General features: G+C 47.2%; 1 protein-coding gene across 3 annotated transcripts; it reads left to right on the forward strand.

Moving 5' to 3' along the window:
• The first annotated feature begins 1,989 nt into the window (after positions 1–1,989).
• Positions 1,990–16,198, forward strand: LHX8 (LIM homeobox 8). 3 transcript variants are annotated; one of them, XM_015870893.2, is made up of 9 exons: positions 1,990–2,077; positions 5,122–5,295; positions 5,577–5,735; positions 8,621–8,742; positions 10,177–10,397; positions 10,863–10,966; positions 13,728–13,823; positions 14,602–14,785; positions 15,589–16,198. In XM_015870893.2, exons 2-9 carry the CDS (start codon positions 5,215–5,217, stop codon positions 15,663–15,665), a joined length of 1,044 nt encoding a protein of 347 aa, XP_015726379.1. In that variant the 5' UTR covers positions 1,990–2,077; positions 5,122–5,214; the 3' UTR covers positions 15,666–16,198. The 3 variants fall into 3 exon arrangements, with proteins under 3 accessions (XP_015726379.1, XP_015726380.1, XP_015726378.1); XM_015870894.2 differs by lacking the exon at positions 1,990–2,077 and adding an exon at positions 3,828–4,708; XM_015870892.2 differs by lacking the exon at positions 1,990–2,077 and adding an exon at positions 3,829–4,892.
• The last annotated feature ends 1,945 nt before the right edge of the window (positions 16,199–18,143 follow it).

The raw sequence follows: 18,143 nt of genomic DNA on the forward strand, positions 1-18,143 counted from the left end.
CAAGTGAGCTCACGCGAGGAGATCCGCAGCTCCTATTCTGTCTGTAACTTGTTTTTGCCCCTGTGCTAACTTTCCTATCGGGGAGCTGTTACAGAGGGGTGCTCGTCTGTCGGAAAAGCTGTAGCTCCGGTTCCGCCGCTCCGGGAGCTCCCAGCGGCCGGAGGCACGAGCCCCGGTCTGCGGCGCCCGGCAGAGCCCGGGACCGCCCCGCACTGCCGTCCTCACACCCTCTCTCGCCCTATTCCGGGGTCTCTATTCCGGAGTCAGCGGGAAGTTTCGCTTCAACAGCCTCCAAATATTTTTCTCTGCCATCTCAGTTGTTTCAGCGCTGTTTCCCTCCAGTCTCCGCCGACTCGTGCGGCAGAGCGCGCCGCGACCCGCGGGGCCGGGACAGCCCGACGGCGTCCGGCGAAGCGCAGCCGAGGAGCCCCGAGCTCCGCTCCGGGCCGTCACCGCGCCCCTGCGGAGCGGGGAGGCTCCGGGCAACGGATCCAACCCGCCTTCCTTCCCTTCGGATGTTCCGCCGAGGCCGGGGCTGGGAAGGGACAACGCGGCCGCCCCTCCGCGGCAAAGGCGCCTGGAGGAAAAAAAAGCAGCGCTCTGTCCTCACCGGCGGCGTCTGAAGCTGCTGTGCGAGACGCTGCGGCGGCCCCCCGCCCACCCCCGATTCCATCTGAGGGCTCAGGTCTGCTGCCTCAGAACAGTGTTTATTCAGCGCATAAACAAAAGTGAAAGGAATTAAGCGGGCAGATCCGATAGGCCAGGGAAACATTTCGGACCCTTCAGCATGAAGTTACCACGCTCTTAGAAAAGAGGAGTTACCTACAACGGAAAGCAGGCAGTAAGTTTTGTAGCTGTGTATTTATTAACAGTCATCCACGCTTTCCGTGTTGGTTCTGCTAAGGGCAAAGTGCTCTTTCATAACATTCAATTGCTTCTTTATTTTCCTCTGTCCACAACACTTTCTCCGTCTGCAGGACAGTGTGGCACAACTAGCACAGACGTTTATAAACTCGAAAAGTCAGCTTCTACATCAAGTTTTCTCCATAACTTCAGGAACACCGATGCAGCGCTCCACTCGAACGTGCACGAGTTTCACAAATACGATCAGTTCACGGTGCAGGGACCAAGAGGTGCAACAAGGATTTAAAAGGGCAGCATTACTACCGTTATTTTCCAGGGTGCTGAAACGACTCTACATTTCCTCTTGCAGTGCGAGGGCCATTGCCATAACAAAATGCAGGGCTCCACCCCACTAGCACCCTGCTTGCCCTTTGCCTCCTCTGCCTCTACACCTCCTACAAAAAACAAAACAAAACCGTACATTGCATCAGGTTCTGAACTTTGGTGAGGAAACCGCTATTTCACACATCCAAGTCGGACACAGAAACTTTTTGCTCAGGCCCATCTGGTCATTCCCAACCAAGAGATACAGAGCTTCACGCTGAAATAGTCATGAGAAAAAGCTACAGAAAATACTGGACCCAAGAGCTGGAGACAGACAGCCTGGCCCAAGGAAAGTGCATTACACGGGTATGGAAAACAAGTTACAGGTAAGAAACTGATTGGGTTGGTTTACTTCTCACTAACCCAGTCCAAAAACAGGAATTCAGGAATAGCCCAAACTCTGCAGCTTTCACCAGGGGCTGGAGCCAGGGGGAGCGCGAGCTCACAAAGAGCAAGGCCAAGTGTTCTGCCTTCATTTTATTGCCTTACTACGGACCACAGAGCAACAGCCGCCATCACCCCGCCCCCATCCCCCCGAGATCAGGATGCTGAGATCCAGAGATGAAAAACCTCCAGATACCCACAGGTGGGCAAATGTTAAAGCATGAGAAAGAGGAAGCCTGAAACAGGAAAGGCAGCGTGCATGGAAGTGAACTTTGTCCCCGCAGCTATCAGCTCCGCTTTTTAACCCATCTCTCCTGCCAGACAGCTCGCTGGCCAAGAAAGGGACCGCGCGGATCTGGGCTGCACAAAGACCGGACTGCACGGAGTCACGGCAGCATCTGCTGGCGGTCTTCGCCTCGCCCTCCGGGGGCGCGGGGACACCCGCGGGACATAAACGAGCGGGGAGGTGAGGGTGCGAGACGGGGCCGCGCAGCGGGAGCTCGTTTCAGCCCCGCAGGGGACGCCGTGTTCCCCTCGGCGGCGACGTGAAACACCGCGAGCGGAGCGCAGCTCGTCCCGCTCGTCCCACCGCGGCCTCGGAGCCCCCGCGCTCCGTCCAAACCCGCGGCACCTCCCCGGGCCCGGATGCGGCGGAGGGGCCGGTGGGGCAGAGCCGTTGTCCGTCGTTCTGGGGACACCCAGAGCGGTGAGCAACGGCAGCGGGCCGAGCCCGGCGGGGCCAGCGGAAGCGGTGGCTCAGATTGTCCGCGGTTCGGTGTCGGCGTCCGCTTTCTGCAAACTGACCGCGGTGCCACGTTTAATTTCTCAGCAGCCCGTTCGCTTTCGTTGTGGACACGTTTCGCTGGAACCCCTTCAGAGGGACGTCCTGCCGCGCGCACTCGCTCCGCGGTGCTGGCTTTGCTCAAGAAGCCCAACACCCTCTTGTTAAAACTCTTTTCTGTGCCCCGCCATTATACATTTACAAGATCTCTCCCGTACGCAGATGATTAACACTCCCTCCCCCGTCCTTGCTTTACTTCTGAAAGGAACAGACGAGGTTCCTCATCGGAGAGCCCTCCGCACACGGAGCACCGCGCTCCCTCCCGGGTTCCCCGCAGCGCTCTGCTCCTCTCTGTGTCCCTACGGGACGAGGCTGAGCACGGGCCCGTCCGCTCCCCTCGGCCCGCTGCTCCCTGCCACAAAGTTCTGTGCGTCCGCCTGCTTTCACCTCCTCAGAAACGACGCCACTCCAGCAATACTTACTAATATTCCGATAGCGGGTAACCAGAGCGACGAAATTTAGACAGGACTTCGGAGAAGTAGCCGAGCTCCGCTGAGGTCTCAAGGCGCGTCGTCTTCGCGTCCCTCGGTGGCTGCCGGGGCCGCCGATGTCCGGGCAGCGGGATCAGCCCCGGGCGGGTCAGAAGCGCCGCGCGGCACCAACGGGAACGAAGCAGAACGTGCGCGTGGGGCTGCGGGCGCCGCGCGGAGCCGGGCGGGGGCTGCGTGTGTCCTCGGGCGCGTGCACCGAGAATAAGAAACACCGATAAATCTCCCGTGCATTTTTGTTTTCTTCCTCCAGCGCGTCTTATGAGTAACTGCTGCGCGTCTGCTGTCGCTGCGGGGAACAACAAGCGAATGGATTTTGTTGGCTCCTAGTGCTGTATTATTAGAGATTAAAGGTGCGCGCGTGCAGGAAGGCGCAGCTTCATAGAAATCTAAAACGCAGCCGTCTGTGAAGCGCACACCAACACTGCTTAGTAAACTCGTTAACAGTGCGGGGAAAGCATCCACGGCGCAACGAAGGGCGCTGCGGGGGCCCCCGGCCTCCCCCACGGTTCTCTGGTTCCTCCAGGTCGCATCTCTTTGGCGACCCCCAGGGCAGGCGCTGCTTTTCTGCGGTGCCACCTGGAACAGGAGGTAGCTGGGATTTATCTGACGGGGAAGGTCGGGCTGCCAGGGCGGACGGAGAGATTCTTCGGTGCTCACCCCGCGGCCCGGGGAGACGCAGCTCGGCCGCCTTTCTCCTTCGGCGCTCCCAGCCACCGCCCCGCGGGTCTGTTCCGGCCCCGTTCCGGCGCATCGTGCCATAACCGTCCCCTCCCCTCCGCGATCCGCTCAGCGCGGTGGGCGTGTGGGCACCCGGGCGGGGAGACGCCCGAAAGCCGCTTCCAGGCGAGCGCGTGGGGCCGGAGCGCGGCGGTGCTGCTCGGGGATCGGAGCGCTCCGGAGCGCCCCTCCCGTCGGGGCGCAGAGCAGAATTCCCCCGGGGCGGGCAGCACAGCCGGACACAGCGCTGACTCCTGTTCTGCCCATCGGTAACCAGGCGGCTTCCGCCGCACCGTCCCGAACCTCACTACAGTTAGAACAAAGCACCGCGTCTCACGGCGTCCCGACTACGTTACAGCAGTTAGGGCCTAAGGCTGCTATAAGTGAGACTCTCCCCGGGCTGATCGGTTAGAACGCCGGGCATCGAGCTGGGTACAGCAGCACGTGGGGCTGTAAAAGGGGAGTGAGGAGCGAGTAGTATAGGGTTCATTCTTTCTTACAGTGTCTCAAAAACCGAGTTTCCTTTCCTCAAACTTCAGAGAGTAGCGGCAGCTCTCATTCGATTTGTGGAAACTCCACCATCTGTCACCAGAATAATCGCTCAAAGAGGCGCAGAGAGTAGAGGCGTAACAGCGGGGTTAATTGCCGTCACCTGCCCGGCTCGGCACGCTCACAGTGCGGTCCCGCGGCTGTTGCCGTCACCTGCGGCGGGTTGAGCTGCTCGTTCCGCACCGTCCCGAGCGCGGCGGGACTTGGGGAAACTCCAGGAGCGTTTGGAACCGCAGAAAAAACACGCGAGTAGCACGTGGAGTCCCCCCGTTAGGGGACACGGCCGGGTGCTCGGAGAACTGCGGGCAGGCGGCTCCTGACAGCCTCCATCTGCGGGGCAGACAAACACACCGGCGTTAATTAGCAACAGGTGTGAGCTCAGAACTAAAGTAATACTACGGCCGTTGGGCATCTCAGGTGTTTCTTCTTTGGCTTAATGAGAAAGGTTTTATAACGGCGCTCGCACGCGTGGACGCTGCACAGACGGTGTTTGGAGCGTGTGAGCTGCGGGGCTGGGATCAGCCGCGGGGCGCGGAAAAGCCGCGCACCCACATCGCTGCGATCGTCCTGATACGGGGGGAGATGGAGCTCGGATTTTTGTTTAGTCTCGGGGGTTGGAGGCGGTGAAGCTGTGACAGACGACGAAGATAAACGGGGAGGGGAGGAGGGGAAAAAGAGGAGGAGTATGCGGCGTATTTTTTTTTTTTCTTTTTTGTTGTTTGTTTTTGTTTTTCCTCGCTCTTTTCCCTTCCCCGATGGAGCTCTTTGCTGTCTAACAGCTCTGGTTCGGGTTTGCTGCCGCGGCAGCGCTCGGAGGCGGGTTCTGCTCGGGAGGGCAGAGCGGGAGGGCTCTGAAGGCCGCCCTCGCACGGCACGGCCCACCCCCTCACCAACAAAACTTTTTCCTGGCAGGCGCTGAGGGCAGACACTCGCGGTGCGGTTCCCGGAGCAGCCTCGTGGCGCCCCGCCGCCCCTCGCGGAGCTGGTATGCGGTAGGGCAGGGCCATGTATTGGAAGAGCGACCCGATGTTCGTGTGCAGGCTGGAGGACAAGGACCTGCCCGCGCTCGGCGGCCCCTCGGAGAAGGTGAGCGGACGCGCCCCGCTGCCCGGCGCCGGGCGAGTCGCAGCCGGCGCTCCGCGGCCGCCGGGGGTTCCTTCTCTTCCCCCCTCGAGTCCCGCAGCCTCCGCTCGGCGGAAGAGCCCCGGCTCCTGCCGCGACCCGCCCCGTGGGGCTCGGCACGGCCCCGCAGGTGCTGCAGGACGGGGACGGTCGGGCCGGGCGGGGCTCCCTGCGCCGTGCCCCGTTGCTGCCCGTCGAGGCCGGCGGCGGCCGCACTGATAGAGCTCTCCGTGCGCTCCCTGTAGGAGAGCCCCGCGGCGGCCGACGAGGACTCCTGCTCTTCCTCCGCCGCCCTGTCGCCGTCCTCCTCGCCGCGGTCCATGGCCTCGGGCTCCGGCTGCGCGCCCAGCAAGTGTATGTGCAGCAGCTGCGGCCTGGAGATCGTGGACAAGTACCTGCTGAAGGTAAGAGCGTCCTGCCCGCTCTGCGCCTCCCCACCGCCGAGGTGGCCGTATCGCCCCGTACCCCGAGAACTGCGGGGACGAGGAACCGGCGCGCTGTGCGGGGTGGGCTCGGCCGGGCCGCGGGGCTCCGACGCCTCGAAGCCGTAGCGGGTCCCGGGCGCCTGACAGCGATGAGTTGAGCTCGGTGGCGAAACGCGATGGCGCTGCGGGCGGACAGCCGGGCTGTGAGTCCCGTCCCTTTATCTCGCACACTTCTCATCTGCTTTCCTTCATCGCTGTTGTTGTGCAGTCGGCGTCTGTAACGATCTGAGCCGGTTCTTCGACTTGCAGAGATGAGCAGAATTACTGCAGAAGTGGGCATTTTTAAAGCTCTGAAGCTAACCGCGTGTTTGTGAGATTTGGGCCTCACTGGAGAACTGAAGTGATACGTGTGTTGTCAGAATGCTCTCGTGCTTTGGGGCTGCGTGTTCTCGATGCGTTCCGTAAGGGATGAGAAAGACGGCTCAGTCAGCGTGTGGGTAACGGCTCGGTTGTGCTGTACGCTCCCGATAAAGCAGTTGGTAGCACTGACCCATTTGTTGTCAGCTAAAAGGAGAATCTCAGTGAGCTGCTGTGAATCTGAAGGGAAAGCAGCGACTGTTCAGAAGTGTGGAAATGATGCATTCCTTTAAAAAGGGGCTATCGTAATCTCTGAGAAGTTGGCATGATAGAAAAATGTTTTTGCTGGTTTTAGCATTTGGGGCTAAGCAAGATTATTTCACAAACATGTGGCTTTAAATATAAGACGTTAAGGCAGTTTGGAGGTGGCTATTTTCCATCTGGATTGCAGCCACTGAAGTTATGCTGGGTCAGAGTCCTGCCTTCTCTCCTTTCAAAAGTCAGATCAGAAAATTGTGCTTTCAGTCGCTTGATTCCAACAGATGCAGACTTCATCGTATACCCTGCAAAGTGAAAGTCTGTAGCATCGTAAAAAATGTAAATGTTCTTTTTTAGGTCATTTTCCTTATATCCCAGTTGTAATGAGGAGGTCAAAGGAATGTGTTTGCCGGGTTGGCATTCATTTAAAGCAGGGTATGTGCAGGTTGTGGAGTGCTTCTGTATGCCTTTTGTTCCTTTAAACCCCAGTCGCATTTGTATGTGTTCGCAAACGGTGCAGGATAACGGAGCAGGGACGACAGAAATCTCTTCTGGTTCTGTTAACTCCAGTGACATCCTGGTTGCTCATTTCCTGCATGTTGCTGTCTGCTCTTGGAAAACCTTGATTAAATGAGGCTCAGAGCAAAAGATCCCCAACTGACTATTTTGACTTCAACTTAAACACCATTCCTTTCTGTATAGGTAGAGATTGACAGCCGGGAGATGCCTTCCTGATCAGCAGCAGTTGTGTCTCCTAAATTCAGCCCTGTAAATGGGAAGGCAGATGGGTGACATCACACAAGCCATGTAACAAAGCTCCGTGGAGGAGCATTAGCCTGTGATGAGCAGTCTGTGCTGCTGGGATGTGATCAGCACTGTGCAGTGATGTGCCGGCTGCTTCCTGAGGGCCTGGGGGGAGCTGATCCCCTGGGAGCCCCTCTGTGCAGAGGTGCAGAGTGGGCTCCGACTGGCCCTGAAGCTCTTGTCCTTTTTGCCTGTAGTGCACCCATTCCACAAAATAGTTGAGAGGATCAATTTGGTGACAGCTGTTATCAACGGTTTCACATTATATTGTGGTGTAAATTTGTCAGTGTATGAAACTATGGCTGCCAACAATGACAAATATTGGGAGAGGGCTGGGCAACTGCAAGCCATAATATTATAACCTGAGGAATGACTGAAATGGTCTGTCTCAGCCTGATCTGTCAGAGCCAACATCTCATTTTCCCTGCGGCTTGTCTGGCAGCGCTTTGACAGAAGGCACACCCTGGGTCAGGTAGATCACGGCTTTGCCATTCCTCATATAAGGGCTGATGAACCTGTTGTTCCCTATCACATGAGAAATTGTCATGGAAGTTGTTAAAAGAAACTGTATGCATCTCAAAGTACTTACTGTTTGGTTTATGTAAGTTCTCCTGTACGATATAGAATTATCCACAGGGTTTTCACTCAGGCTTTTTTGGATGGTGGGAATACTGGGTTTTCATATTAAATGATTTGTCTAATGGGTGGTGCAGAATGTTTGCATGACAAAGAATTGTCTTTATAAGAATGAAGAAATGAAAATTCCAGATAATTTATTCGCCCAAAATTTACATGCGCTTTTTCAAAACTCCTGATCTGCTGCTGCTTTCCAGGGCTGTAATTTCAGTATGGATGTTATATTTTAAACAATTTTTGAGCTTGCTGTAAAACAACTGCTGATGTTTTGGAGCTTCCACTCCAACTGTGTTTGCCAGCCTTCTGGTGAGATGCAGTTCACGTTGTGTTCCTACTTGTCAGACTGTTTTGTTTTTTATTCAGTATTTGCGTTTTAAAATTTCAAGTCACTTTGCAGAATTTGTTCATTGTTAGACAGGAGGTTTTTGCAGACTGGGAAATAAGAGTGCAACTTAGCAGTAAGGTCATGTGATGCCAGAACTTGCTCCGTTACCCCAGTAATGTGAGAGAACAGAGCCAGGCACCAAATATCCACGTAGAATTTGAATCTCTTGCTTCCTCTTCCTGTGCTTTCAATTATAAAGGCATGAAAGCGTATTTTGAAGTCTTTTGTCACATTCATTGGCTCCTAATGCATGCAGTTCTATAGGCAGTTTTGCCTTGAGGATACATTTTCTGTGAATCATGGTACACATCGTTTCTGTCCTTTTCTGGTTGTATGAAAAAAAATAAATAGTTTTTGTAAATACAAAATATGAATAGTGGTAGTACAGACTCTGAGGAGTACTTTTCCTCTGGTGCTTTTGCAGGTGAACGACCTCTGCTGGCACGTCCGCTGTCTCTCGTGCAGTGTTTGCAGGACATCTCTTGGGAGGCACACCAGCTGCTATATCAAAGATAAAGATATCTTCTGCAAACTTGATTATTTCAGGTATGCCATGCAGCAGTGGAACACTTTATTTAACAAAATTTCACACTCACTTGTCAGGTTTTACTTAATCTGTAAGTCGAATGGGTGTTTAGGGGTTCTCTCTGTTCACTTATTTATATGCATGTAGATTATTACTTTTATAAGAAATTAAATGGATGTTTACTGTGGTGGAAGCCTCACACCTGTCTAATGCAACTACATAACAAACCTTACTTAATCTGTGCCTAGCTACTGAATTTTGAGAATCATTCACCTCTGTGGACATGAAGCAGTGGTAGGTATTAGTCAAAGTCAAAATAACTGTAAATTTAGCCTATGTGCAAAGAATTGTTCATAATGTAATGCTGATTAAGGAGACAAGGCCAAGCTGAGATGACTTTCTTTTCAGACTAGCACTCTGGTATGAGACTTAGGATATCACATGCTGATATTAACACACCTCTAAGTCGATCTTTTAATCTTTAAAAAGGATTTCAGCAGCTACACCTTTCTAGGATCAATTTGATTTAGAATATGAAGCATTCTTAATAAATATTAGGATCTAATTGCATAAGGGAGGATATTCCGAGTGGCATAGAAAGACTTCTTGGTCTCAGTGCTCAAGATAGAAAATCTTCAGTCCAGAAAGCAGGAAGAAAATTTGCTGTGACCACTAGTACTTTCTCCAGCCAAAACATTTATGGGGATTCTCATCTGTGTAGTGAGTGGATTATTGTAAACTATCCATCTTGACATTGAAAGAGGGAGGGATGGAACGGTCTGAGGATGGTGAACTTGTGGAGGGGGAAGGAACAAAGTTATGCTCATTTACATAATCCAGCATATCCTGGCTGTTAGTTTCCTTTTCCTCTTTAGCAACATTATACAGTAACACTGTAAATGTCTGCCTATATTTGAACTTCTATTGAAGATGATAAAATCATAAATGTGATGACAACTAAGGAAAAAACTGTGGAGATGTATGCTTTCCCCCCTTCAGTGGAAGGGACAATGAACAGTGATGACTGATGTAGCTAAATAACCTTAACTACCACTACAGTGAAATACATTTAAATAACTGGGGGATTTTGAGCATGAAGCCAGCTTTTCCTATCTCCCACCCACAGCTTTTACAGAGATGATTTTCATAAAAGGAAAGCTGAGGATTTGTGAGTTCACATAGCGGTTTAAATGTTTTAATGTTGCACTTTGCCTTAAGTAAATTATTAACTTCTATAGGTCAGTAGTGATCTTGCTTTGAGTTATCAACTTGACTGATTTTGTTGCTGTATAAATATAGTTATGCAGTCCTTTAGCCCTGTGTGGTCAGTTGTCTTGCTGTGGATCTCAGCTGTGCTTCCATGTCTATTTTCTACTAACCCTCCTGGAGCAACCATTGTGCCTGGGTTGGTTAGCATCTGACTTCAGTCTTCTGTTCACCTTCGTTGTTTGCAGGCGGTATGGCACCCGCTGCTCCCGCTGTGGGAGGCACATTCATTCTACAGACTGGGTCCGAAGGGCTAAGGGAAATGTGTACCACTTGGCATGTTTTGCCTGCTTCTCCTGCAAAAGGCAGCTTTCTACTGGAGAGGAGTTCGCTTTGGTTGAAGAGAAAGTCCTTTGTAGAGTACATTACGACTGCATGTTGGACAATCTGAAAAGAGAAGTTGAAAATGGTAATGCTGCTTTTAAGAACTGTTTGTGGTTTAGTTTTAATTAAATTGTTGGATTTTACTTCAGCTTCCATCTTAAAAGGGCTAATTATCTATCTGCCTTTACTAAGGCTGGAAGCACAGGTTCTTGAATTAAAATACTGTGTAAATTACTTGATGTTTTAATTTTTTAAAATTATTATTATTTTTAGTTTGTTTAACTTGTTTCCTATCCTAGGGAAAAGAAAGCAAAACGTATCTAGTTGATAAAATGTCATGCTTCATCTGTTTCTTCCATCAATTTGCAAGGGAGTCAGTGGGGGTGGAATGGGTGGTGATGTCAGATCAATTTAACTTTGAACAAAACCTGGCTGTTCTGCATGTGAAATTCAGCTGGCCAGCCACCGTAAGTTGTTAGACGACCGTCTCATTTATGAATAACATCATTTTGAATACTTAGCAGACAGCGTCTTCTTTTTAATACTTCAGGTAATGGGGTTAGTGTGGAAGGAGCATTGCTAACAGAACAAGATGTTAATCATCCAAAACCAGCGAAAAGAGCTCGGACCAGCTTCACAGCAGATCAACTCCAGGTAGAGGCAATGCTAAAAACTTGAGTATTTCAGGTTTATGCAGGATGTAACTTCTGAACTGATAGGAAATCAGATGCATATGTGGGGAAAGAGTAAGCTTGTACGCTTTATACTTTTTCAAAAACTATCAAGACACGGCATGTTTCTGGAATAGTTTGTTAGCTTCAGCGGTTTCACATGAAATAGTTACCCTTCAAGCTTTTTATTTCCCTGGGGGCAGCCAGTAATACTGCAGAGTGGAAACAAAAAGGCTGATCTATTTTGATTGTTTGATGAAATCTATTTAAACAGACATTTGCATCACTGCACATAATAAAGAATATTTTTAGAATTACGTAATACGAAGAGTTGTACTAGAGATGGGTACTGGATATGACTTCAAGACATTAACAGGCAGGAAGCTTCGATTTTATTGCAGTGCTCAGTAAAGGACTGCAAAAGTTTGCTTTCTCAAAACAACAGGTAAGTCATCGATTCCTGTTAATATTCATGTGAATACAGCTGAACTCCAGTTAATTAATATTTTGTTTTTCTTTGTTTTATAGAGAGGAAGGGGAATAATTGCATGTTTATTTCTCATAATCACTTTTCCTCCATACTTTCTTTTTAGATCATGTCTTTGCTATATTGATGTGCACTGGGAAGTCAGACTCATAGGAAGGACTCATCTTTGCTTTCATTCCCTCTTCCCTTTCTCTCAGCCCTTCCAAAATGCTTCACAAGCATGCTCAATCTCGAAGTATCTTTGAGCTTTGCTGCTGCCTGTTTAAACATACTGAATTCTGTAGACTTGGTGTCATGTTTCAAGAGCCCAGCTTCACTATGTAATGCTGCATGTTTGAGAGTGGGGGGGCAGACAGCTTTTCCATAGAGCTGGGTGGAGTGAAATAGAGAAGAGCATTTGAAGTTCTTGGCAGCAGTTTTTCTACTGTCCAATTTGTTCTTGATCATGCATTATCAAAACATGTTTTTTCAATATCCTGTTGTACGAGCTCAATCACTAGTTATATTCCCTCCCAGTGTCAGGACAAAAGGGAAGTGGGAGCCTTGGAAGTCTGGAATTATGAAATCAAAACTTCTGGTGGGGGTTGGAACTGCCTGTATCTCAGAGTTTCTTGTTGCTGTCTTGACAAGAGTTGACTCTGAATTGCATCAAATATGAGTAATTTCTGCCTCTGGATCACCATTTCCCCAAATTAGCCTGTTAGGGAAGAACACCACGATCAGTGTTGGCTCACCATGAGGAGGGTAACAGCAAGACCACATTAAGAAGTGTCAACCTGTACTGGAAAGGAAGCGGCAGCTTTCTCCCTTGTTCTAGCTATGCATCTTTCTTGTTCAGTTTATGATATTCCTTTGGTGGGTTTCTGGATGCACAGTCACTGTGGTGTTAGTTTTCTACTGTTCTGCTTTGTCACAGTGTCCTCCTCTTATCTGTGGTAAAAGCAGTCAAATACAGTTAAGCTGAGGTGTTATAATCAGTGCATAACATGGCACACGGTTGTATGATGCTTGATTTGCTGTTTGATCCATGACTGAAGTCAAGGTGTTATTAACCTAGAACAAGAGCACTACCTTGAAGGGGGCTAAGGTGCAAAGGCTCTAGATATCAGTGAATTTCTGCAGGAAGGAGACTTTCTTTTCCAACATAATCTGAATGAGTGACAGGTCCAGCTCTCTGGATTCAGGGATTCTTCTGTTCTGACGTCAATTAAATTCCCATGTTTGCTTTTCCCATTTTACTGGATTGTAACCTACTTCAGGTACGAGATCTTTACAGACACTTGCTGTCTGCTCAGTGCATCTGTCTCAGTGCCTGTTCTTGACAGAGGACTTCCAGTGGTGTGCCTAAGGATGCAGAAGGAGGTCCATGTTTTTGATGTTCTTGTATGAAACTCATCAGGAAAATAAATAGTTTAAATGTTTCTGAATTTGAAGAGTAGTTGTCCGAGTTCCTCAAAGATGAAGCAAGGCAAAATTTGCAAACCATCAAGGAATAAAATCCAGAAATGAGAAGCTATGGCTTACTAAATTACTGAAGTCCTGCAGAAATCTGTGAAGCCTTACTTCTTAACTAAGGTAAAATTTTACATGTTCCAGAGCTGTTCAGGATGCAGGTCATGCTGACATCTACTTCCTCAGGAACTGTAGTTCAGGTGATAATGTGATAATTTGTAACAAAAGACGAGTCCAACCAAATAGCTGCACAGTGCAAGTCTGTCAGGGTGCAGCCTGAGTGCCTGTCACATCAGTGGAAAGCAAATGCAGTACAAGGAGCTTCCAAGTTCCTCCCATTATCCATGTAGCTGAAAAGAGCATCAAGTTGCTCCATATAGTGCAAGATGCAGATAGAATTTACAAGCTCAAAGAACCCAACCAAAGCTTCTGCTGTTTGCTGTGGTCTGCTGCTGTAACCATTTTCTTTATCAAGTATGCTTGAATTTCTTTGCAGTGTGTTTTCTTCTGCAGTCCCTTTAGTACAATCATAACTGAATACTTCATCTGTTTCTGACTGTTTCCAAGCATAATTCATTTCTCATGAAAGTCTCAGTTCAGCTAAGCAGTATAAGAGGCTTCTATTTTGGGTGCGAATTTTGTGGATTATTTAAATATATTTTTCTCCTTTTTACTGGGCACTGTCTGGGGACTAGAGGTTACAACAGTTTCCTTAAAACAGAGAAGGATCGTAGTCTGAGATAAGTCTCTGATGCTGCCCTTGGTGCTATACAAAACAATAAAAACCCAACTGTTATCTTTTCAGGTTATGCAAGCACAGTTTGCGCAGGACAACAATCCAGATGCACAAACACTCCAGAAACTGGCAGAAAGAACAGGCCTGAGCAGGCGCGTTATACAGGTGACTGCTCTAAGTTACCGAGTCTGCTGCTCATCTGCTGGAAATGCTTAATGTCAGTTTAACAGTAATAATGTAGTTATTGTGTGGTGGAGAAAGATCTAATGTGGTGGTTTATTAAAACTGTCCTTATCTAGGAGTAGGTCTAGAACCAAAATGTCATTGCAGACGATTTGCAGTATCCTTGCACTTTGTATGGAAGATTAATAATTGTCAAGGAAGATACTTTCCTGCCTAAAGAGCATGTAATTGGCACTAAGCTTTTCATGAGCTTAAATTTATGAATTCAGTAGCATGCTCTTAAGAGCTGGGTTTTTTGAAGATGACTTATGATATACAACACAGGCATTAGGACCAATTACCTAGTGATCTGTTTTAGAGAGCAGAGGTAAAACATATGCCCAAGCCATTTAAAACTGAGAAGCACAATCTTGGGTTCTTATGGTTCTTACTTTGCCAGCAGTGTTGAGGCACAAGAGATGACTGCATCCCTCCTATGTACCTGCATTTAGCAGCCGTGTGTGCCCAGCCAGGCACCTGCCCCGGCAACCATGCAGTCTCTCACAGTGCCTGTTTTCTGTGGGCTATTTGTTGCTACAGAACCTCTCCTGGCTTGCTCATGTGTGCTTAGGGCACCACGCATCTTCAAAGTAGATATTTATTCTTTTGGACTGTCAGTGCTATGTTTGAGGCCCAATTGAGCTCTGAGGTTTATATCAAGTTAATGTCAAAGCAGAATGCAATTGATCTACATGATGTAAATATTTTTCCTTTTTTTCAGGTGTGGTTTCAGAATTGCAGAGCACGTCACAAGAAACATGTTAGTCCTAATCATTCATCTACTGCTCCAGTCACAGCAGTTCAGCCCTCCAGGCTGTCTCCATCCATGTTAGAAGAAATGGCATATTCAGCATATGTACCCCAAGATGGGACTATGTTAACTGCCCTGCACAGTTATATGGATGGTAGGTACAACTTTGCATATCCAAGTAAAATCATTCTTGACTGTAGCAAGAACAGTTTACCAGGCTCCCATTACAGAAGCTTACCAGATTTCTTGTTTCATGCTTGATAGAATATCTTAATGCAGTATTTGCTCTCTGTGCCTTCTTAAGAAGTGCACAACTTCTATCAGTAGCACTTAACTGTAGTAGCATAGCTGAAGATCTGTGTATGAAGACTACTTTCTTCCTTCAAACTTCCTCCAAACCATGAACATTAGTAGAAAGAATTCAAACACTTGTTTTTGTAGTATTCATGCTGTATTTTCTAGAATATCTAATTTAAAAGAAAACTGCTGACCAACCACCCCCTGACCCTTACCCACAAACTGCTAGTGTACTGAAAGCTTCACAATGATGCATAATGGGGGGGGAGCTTTGTTTTCAAAAAATGTTTTTGTGCATTATTTGACCTGATAAGTCAACAAATTGGGCTCAAATTTGTGATTTGGAGAGACTGAAAGATTTGGGAGACCTGGACTCTCAGCTGCACATGTGGCCTGAGCTCGTTCTTCTCCACGGTAGTGTGTGAGGTGGGCTGTGGTTGGAGGCAAATGAGCCTCCAACCTGGAGGCTGGAGTATGGGGTTGGCAGAAGCACTTGTGATGCCACCTAATAGTAGCTGCTGGCATCAGACTTGTCTAGAAAAACAGTGCATAACCACGGTGGTTGGGACTGGTGAACATTTATTTACACAGTGGGATTTTACTGGTTTATATCTTTCTACTTTCAATGAAGTTAACAAGTAAATTTTTCTGTTTTTGTAGCTCATTCACCTACAGCTCTTGGACTCCAGCCTTTGATACCCCATTCAATGACACAACTGCCAATAAGTCACACCTAATTTCTTTCTGTCAGGGAAATAAGCTATTAAGGATGTAAGCTTAAGTCAGTTACTGTGTATGAAAGTTATCATTGGAAAAGATATTAATGTTAACTTTTTATTTAACATTTAAAGCATTTTCAAGAACATTTTTGCTGCCCAGGAATGTAAGTATACATTTAGCCTGCAAGACACTTTTATGGATTCTGCATAATTACATATTACATTGTTTACAAGCCTTATTAAACACCTTTTTGTATTGTCTGGAAGTAGATCACTCTAGTTATGTATTTGTTAATTTATTTGTCATCAAAAGAGCACTTTGCCTAAAAGAAAGGACTGACAGTTGTGCAAAATGTTTACAAATCTTTGTGAGTTTGTAGCTTATCATTAGTTTGTATTGGTAAGTTATTGTTAAAAGTATTACTTGTATTTGAGTTGTATACAGCCTATATGTTAAAGCTTATTTCTGTGAATTTGCAAAAATAAATTTTGGTTGGAAATATTTTCAAAATGAACTAAATAAAGTTTCTGCTGTAGCATGCTAAGCAAAAGCGTTGCTGTGTCTGGTTGAACTGGGAGCGTTTTTGAAGTGCTTAAGTCTTCAGCTTCAAAAGAAAACTCCAGTTTATACCCAGGTATGCTGCACTGCTCTAGGCTTTTTCAGGAGTGTTCATCCGCCTCAATTGATCTTAATCTTTCTAATGGGCTTCGATTGGTCTTGAAACACCAGAAATAGGTGCCTGCTTTAAAGTAAATACACACAAAATAGTGGTTTTCCTCAAAGTGAGGCTGCACACTTGCACAGCAAGGGAAACAGTGGATATACAAGATGGACTTAACTGTGATTTAAGTCTGTGAGTGGAGATCTGCTTTCATATTTTGTATGTATACTATTTCAGCTTCTGATTTTTTTTTTCTTCTGTTTTTTCCAATAGTTTTACCATTTGATTGTTTTAGCAGGAGGATGACTAATGCAATATTTAAATAGTCTGCATTTCAGTTCCGCGTTTTGACTGACCTGCACCACACTGCATGCAAACAGAAACTGCAGTACATTCAGATGCTCAAGAATATGCTGCATTTAACTGTTACGGTGAATTAGAACTGTTAAGCCAGAATTAGAAAATATGGAGGACTGATTTAGTGGGTAAAGGCTCATGCATGCTATCAACTGATCTGATCTTTGTCTTCACAGACAAGCTTCCTTCAAGGATTTAAGACTGGTAGATCCCATCTGCACACCTAAGTTTTACTTGCATTAGAAGAAAATCATACTTTTGAAGGTGTGTGAGTTGTGGGTGTTTTTTTTCTCTCCCAGTGGATTCAGTGTCTAATGTGCAAAATTTCTTATCTGTTCTGGTCAAAGCATTTCAGTTTGGTTTGTCACCACAGAAAGATTATGGTCCCTAAAGCCACCACTTCAATGGCAACTTCTGAATTATTCATGTTCCATAAATTAAACTCAGTTGTCCAAGCAAGTGAGTAGCAGAAGCACATTGCATTGTCTAGGCTGATACACCCTGCCACAAATAATGCTAGACACAAGCTGTTGTGGAACCTGAGTGAAACTTTACATTTTCATTTTAACATGCATCATGCTGAAATATGCTGGGTGGAATGCTGAATTAAATACGTCATTTTTCTGTACCTAAAATACCCCCTGTGGCTGTATGATACAAAATTGCATGCATAGTAGTAGACAAACCAATTGTTGTTTTGTTAGACCTGATATGCAGGTAGGAGAATCTGACTGCTGAAGTTTTAAACACCATGAGTGATGATAATTTAGACATATTTTCATAATGTAAAATACTACTCAACTGTCCTGTTTCAAAGTGCAATTTGACTTGCATTAAGTCCCTCTAAAAAAAAAAAAAAAAAAAGAAAATGATGAGTGATGGTACTATTTCCTGATTGGAAAAAAATAAAAAATAAAAAAAAAAAATCAGGAATAAATTATCTTTGGCAACTGCAAATGCTCAAGCAGCTATTTATAAAGTAAGTCTGCAAATGTGGAGTTGAAAATAGGAAGTTCCAGTTGTGGATCCAGGCTGTGAGCACTGTCTTGGAGCATGTGAAAGTTGCTCTACTTGTGCTTACCTTCAGTTGCCAGGCTGTGTGAGCTGACCAAGTATATGGAAGACCAGGAGGTTTATTCCAATGCTCTCAGACTGAAGCTGTTGCTGTAGCCTGACTTTGTAGACTTGAATGCTTATCTTTTTCTACTTGTTGTGTGTGCACTTGGTGTTTTTGATGCGCTGCCGAGTTCTTCTGACTCTGGCTCCAATGTTATATTTTTTTAAAGTAGGAAGCAATAACAGGCATTGTTGTGCTCAGCAAATTCAAGGGATTTCATTCTAGGAAGAGAATGTGACTAGTGCGACAGCATGACTACAAAACAGCATGCCAAGCCTTCTAGACTACATAAGTTCAATTTTCAAATCTGAAAAGCAATGTTGTATGGAATAAACTAATCTATGGAGCAAATTTGTTTTA

Source organism: Coturnix japonica, chromosome 8, assembly GCF_001577835.2.
Source record: "Coturnix japonica isolate 7356 chromosome 8, Coturnix japonica 2.1, whole genome shotgun sequence".
Classification (NCBI taxonomy): Eukaryota; Metazoa; Chordata; class Aves; order Galliformes; family Phasianidae; genus Coturnix; species Coturnix japonica.

Coding starts and splice junctions, on each gene's coding strand:
- LHX8 (XM_015870893.2), top strand. CDS start 5,215: ATGTATTGGAAGAGCGACCCGATGTTCGTGTGCAGGCTGGAGGACAAG. Junction 5,296..5,576: donor TCGGCGGCCCCTCGGAGAAG/GTGAGCGGACGC, acceptor CGCTCCCTGTAG/GAGAGCCCCGCGGCGGCCGA. Junction 14,786..15,588: donor CCTGCACAGTTATATGGATG/GTAGGTACAACT, acceptor CTGTTTTTGTAG/CTCATTCACCTACAGCTCTT.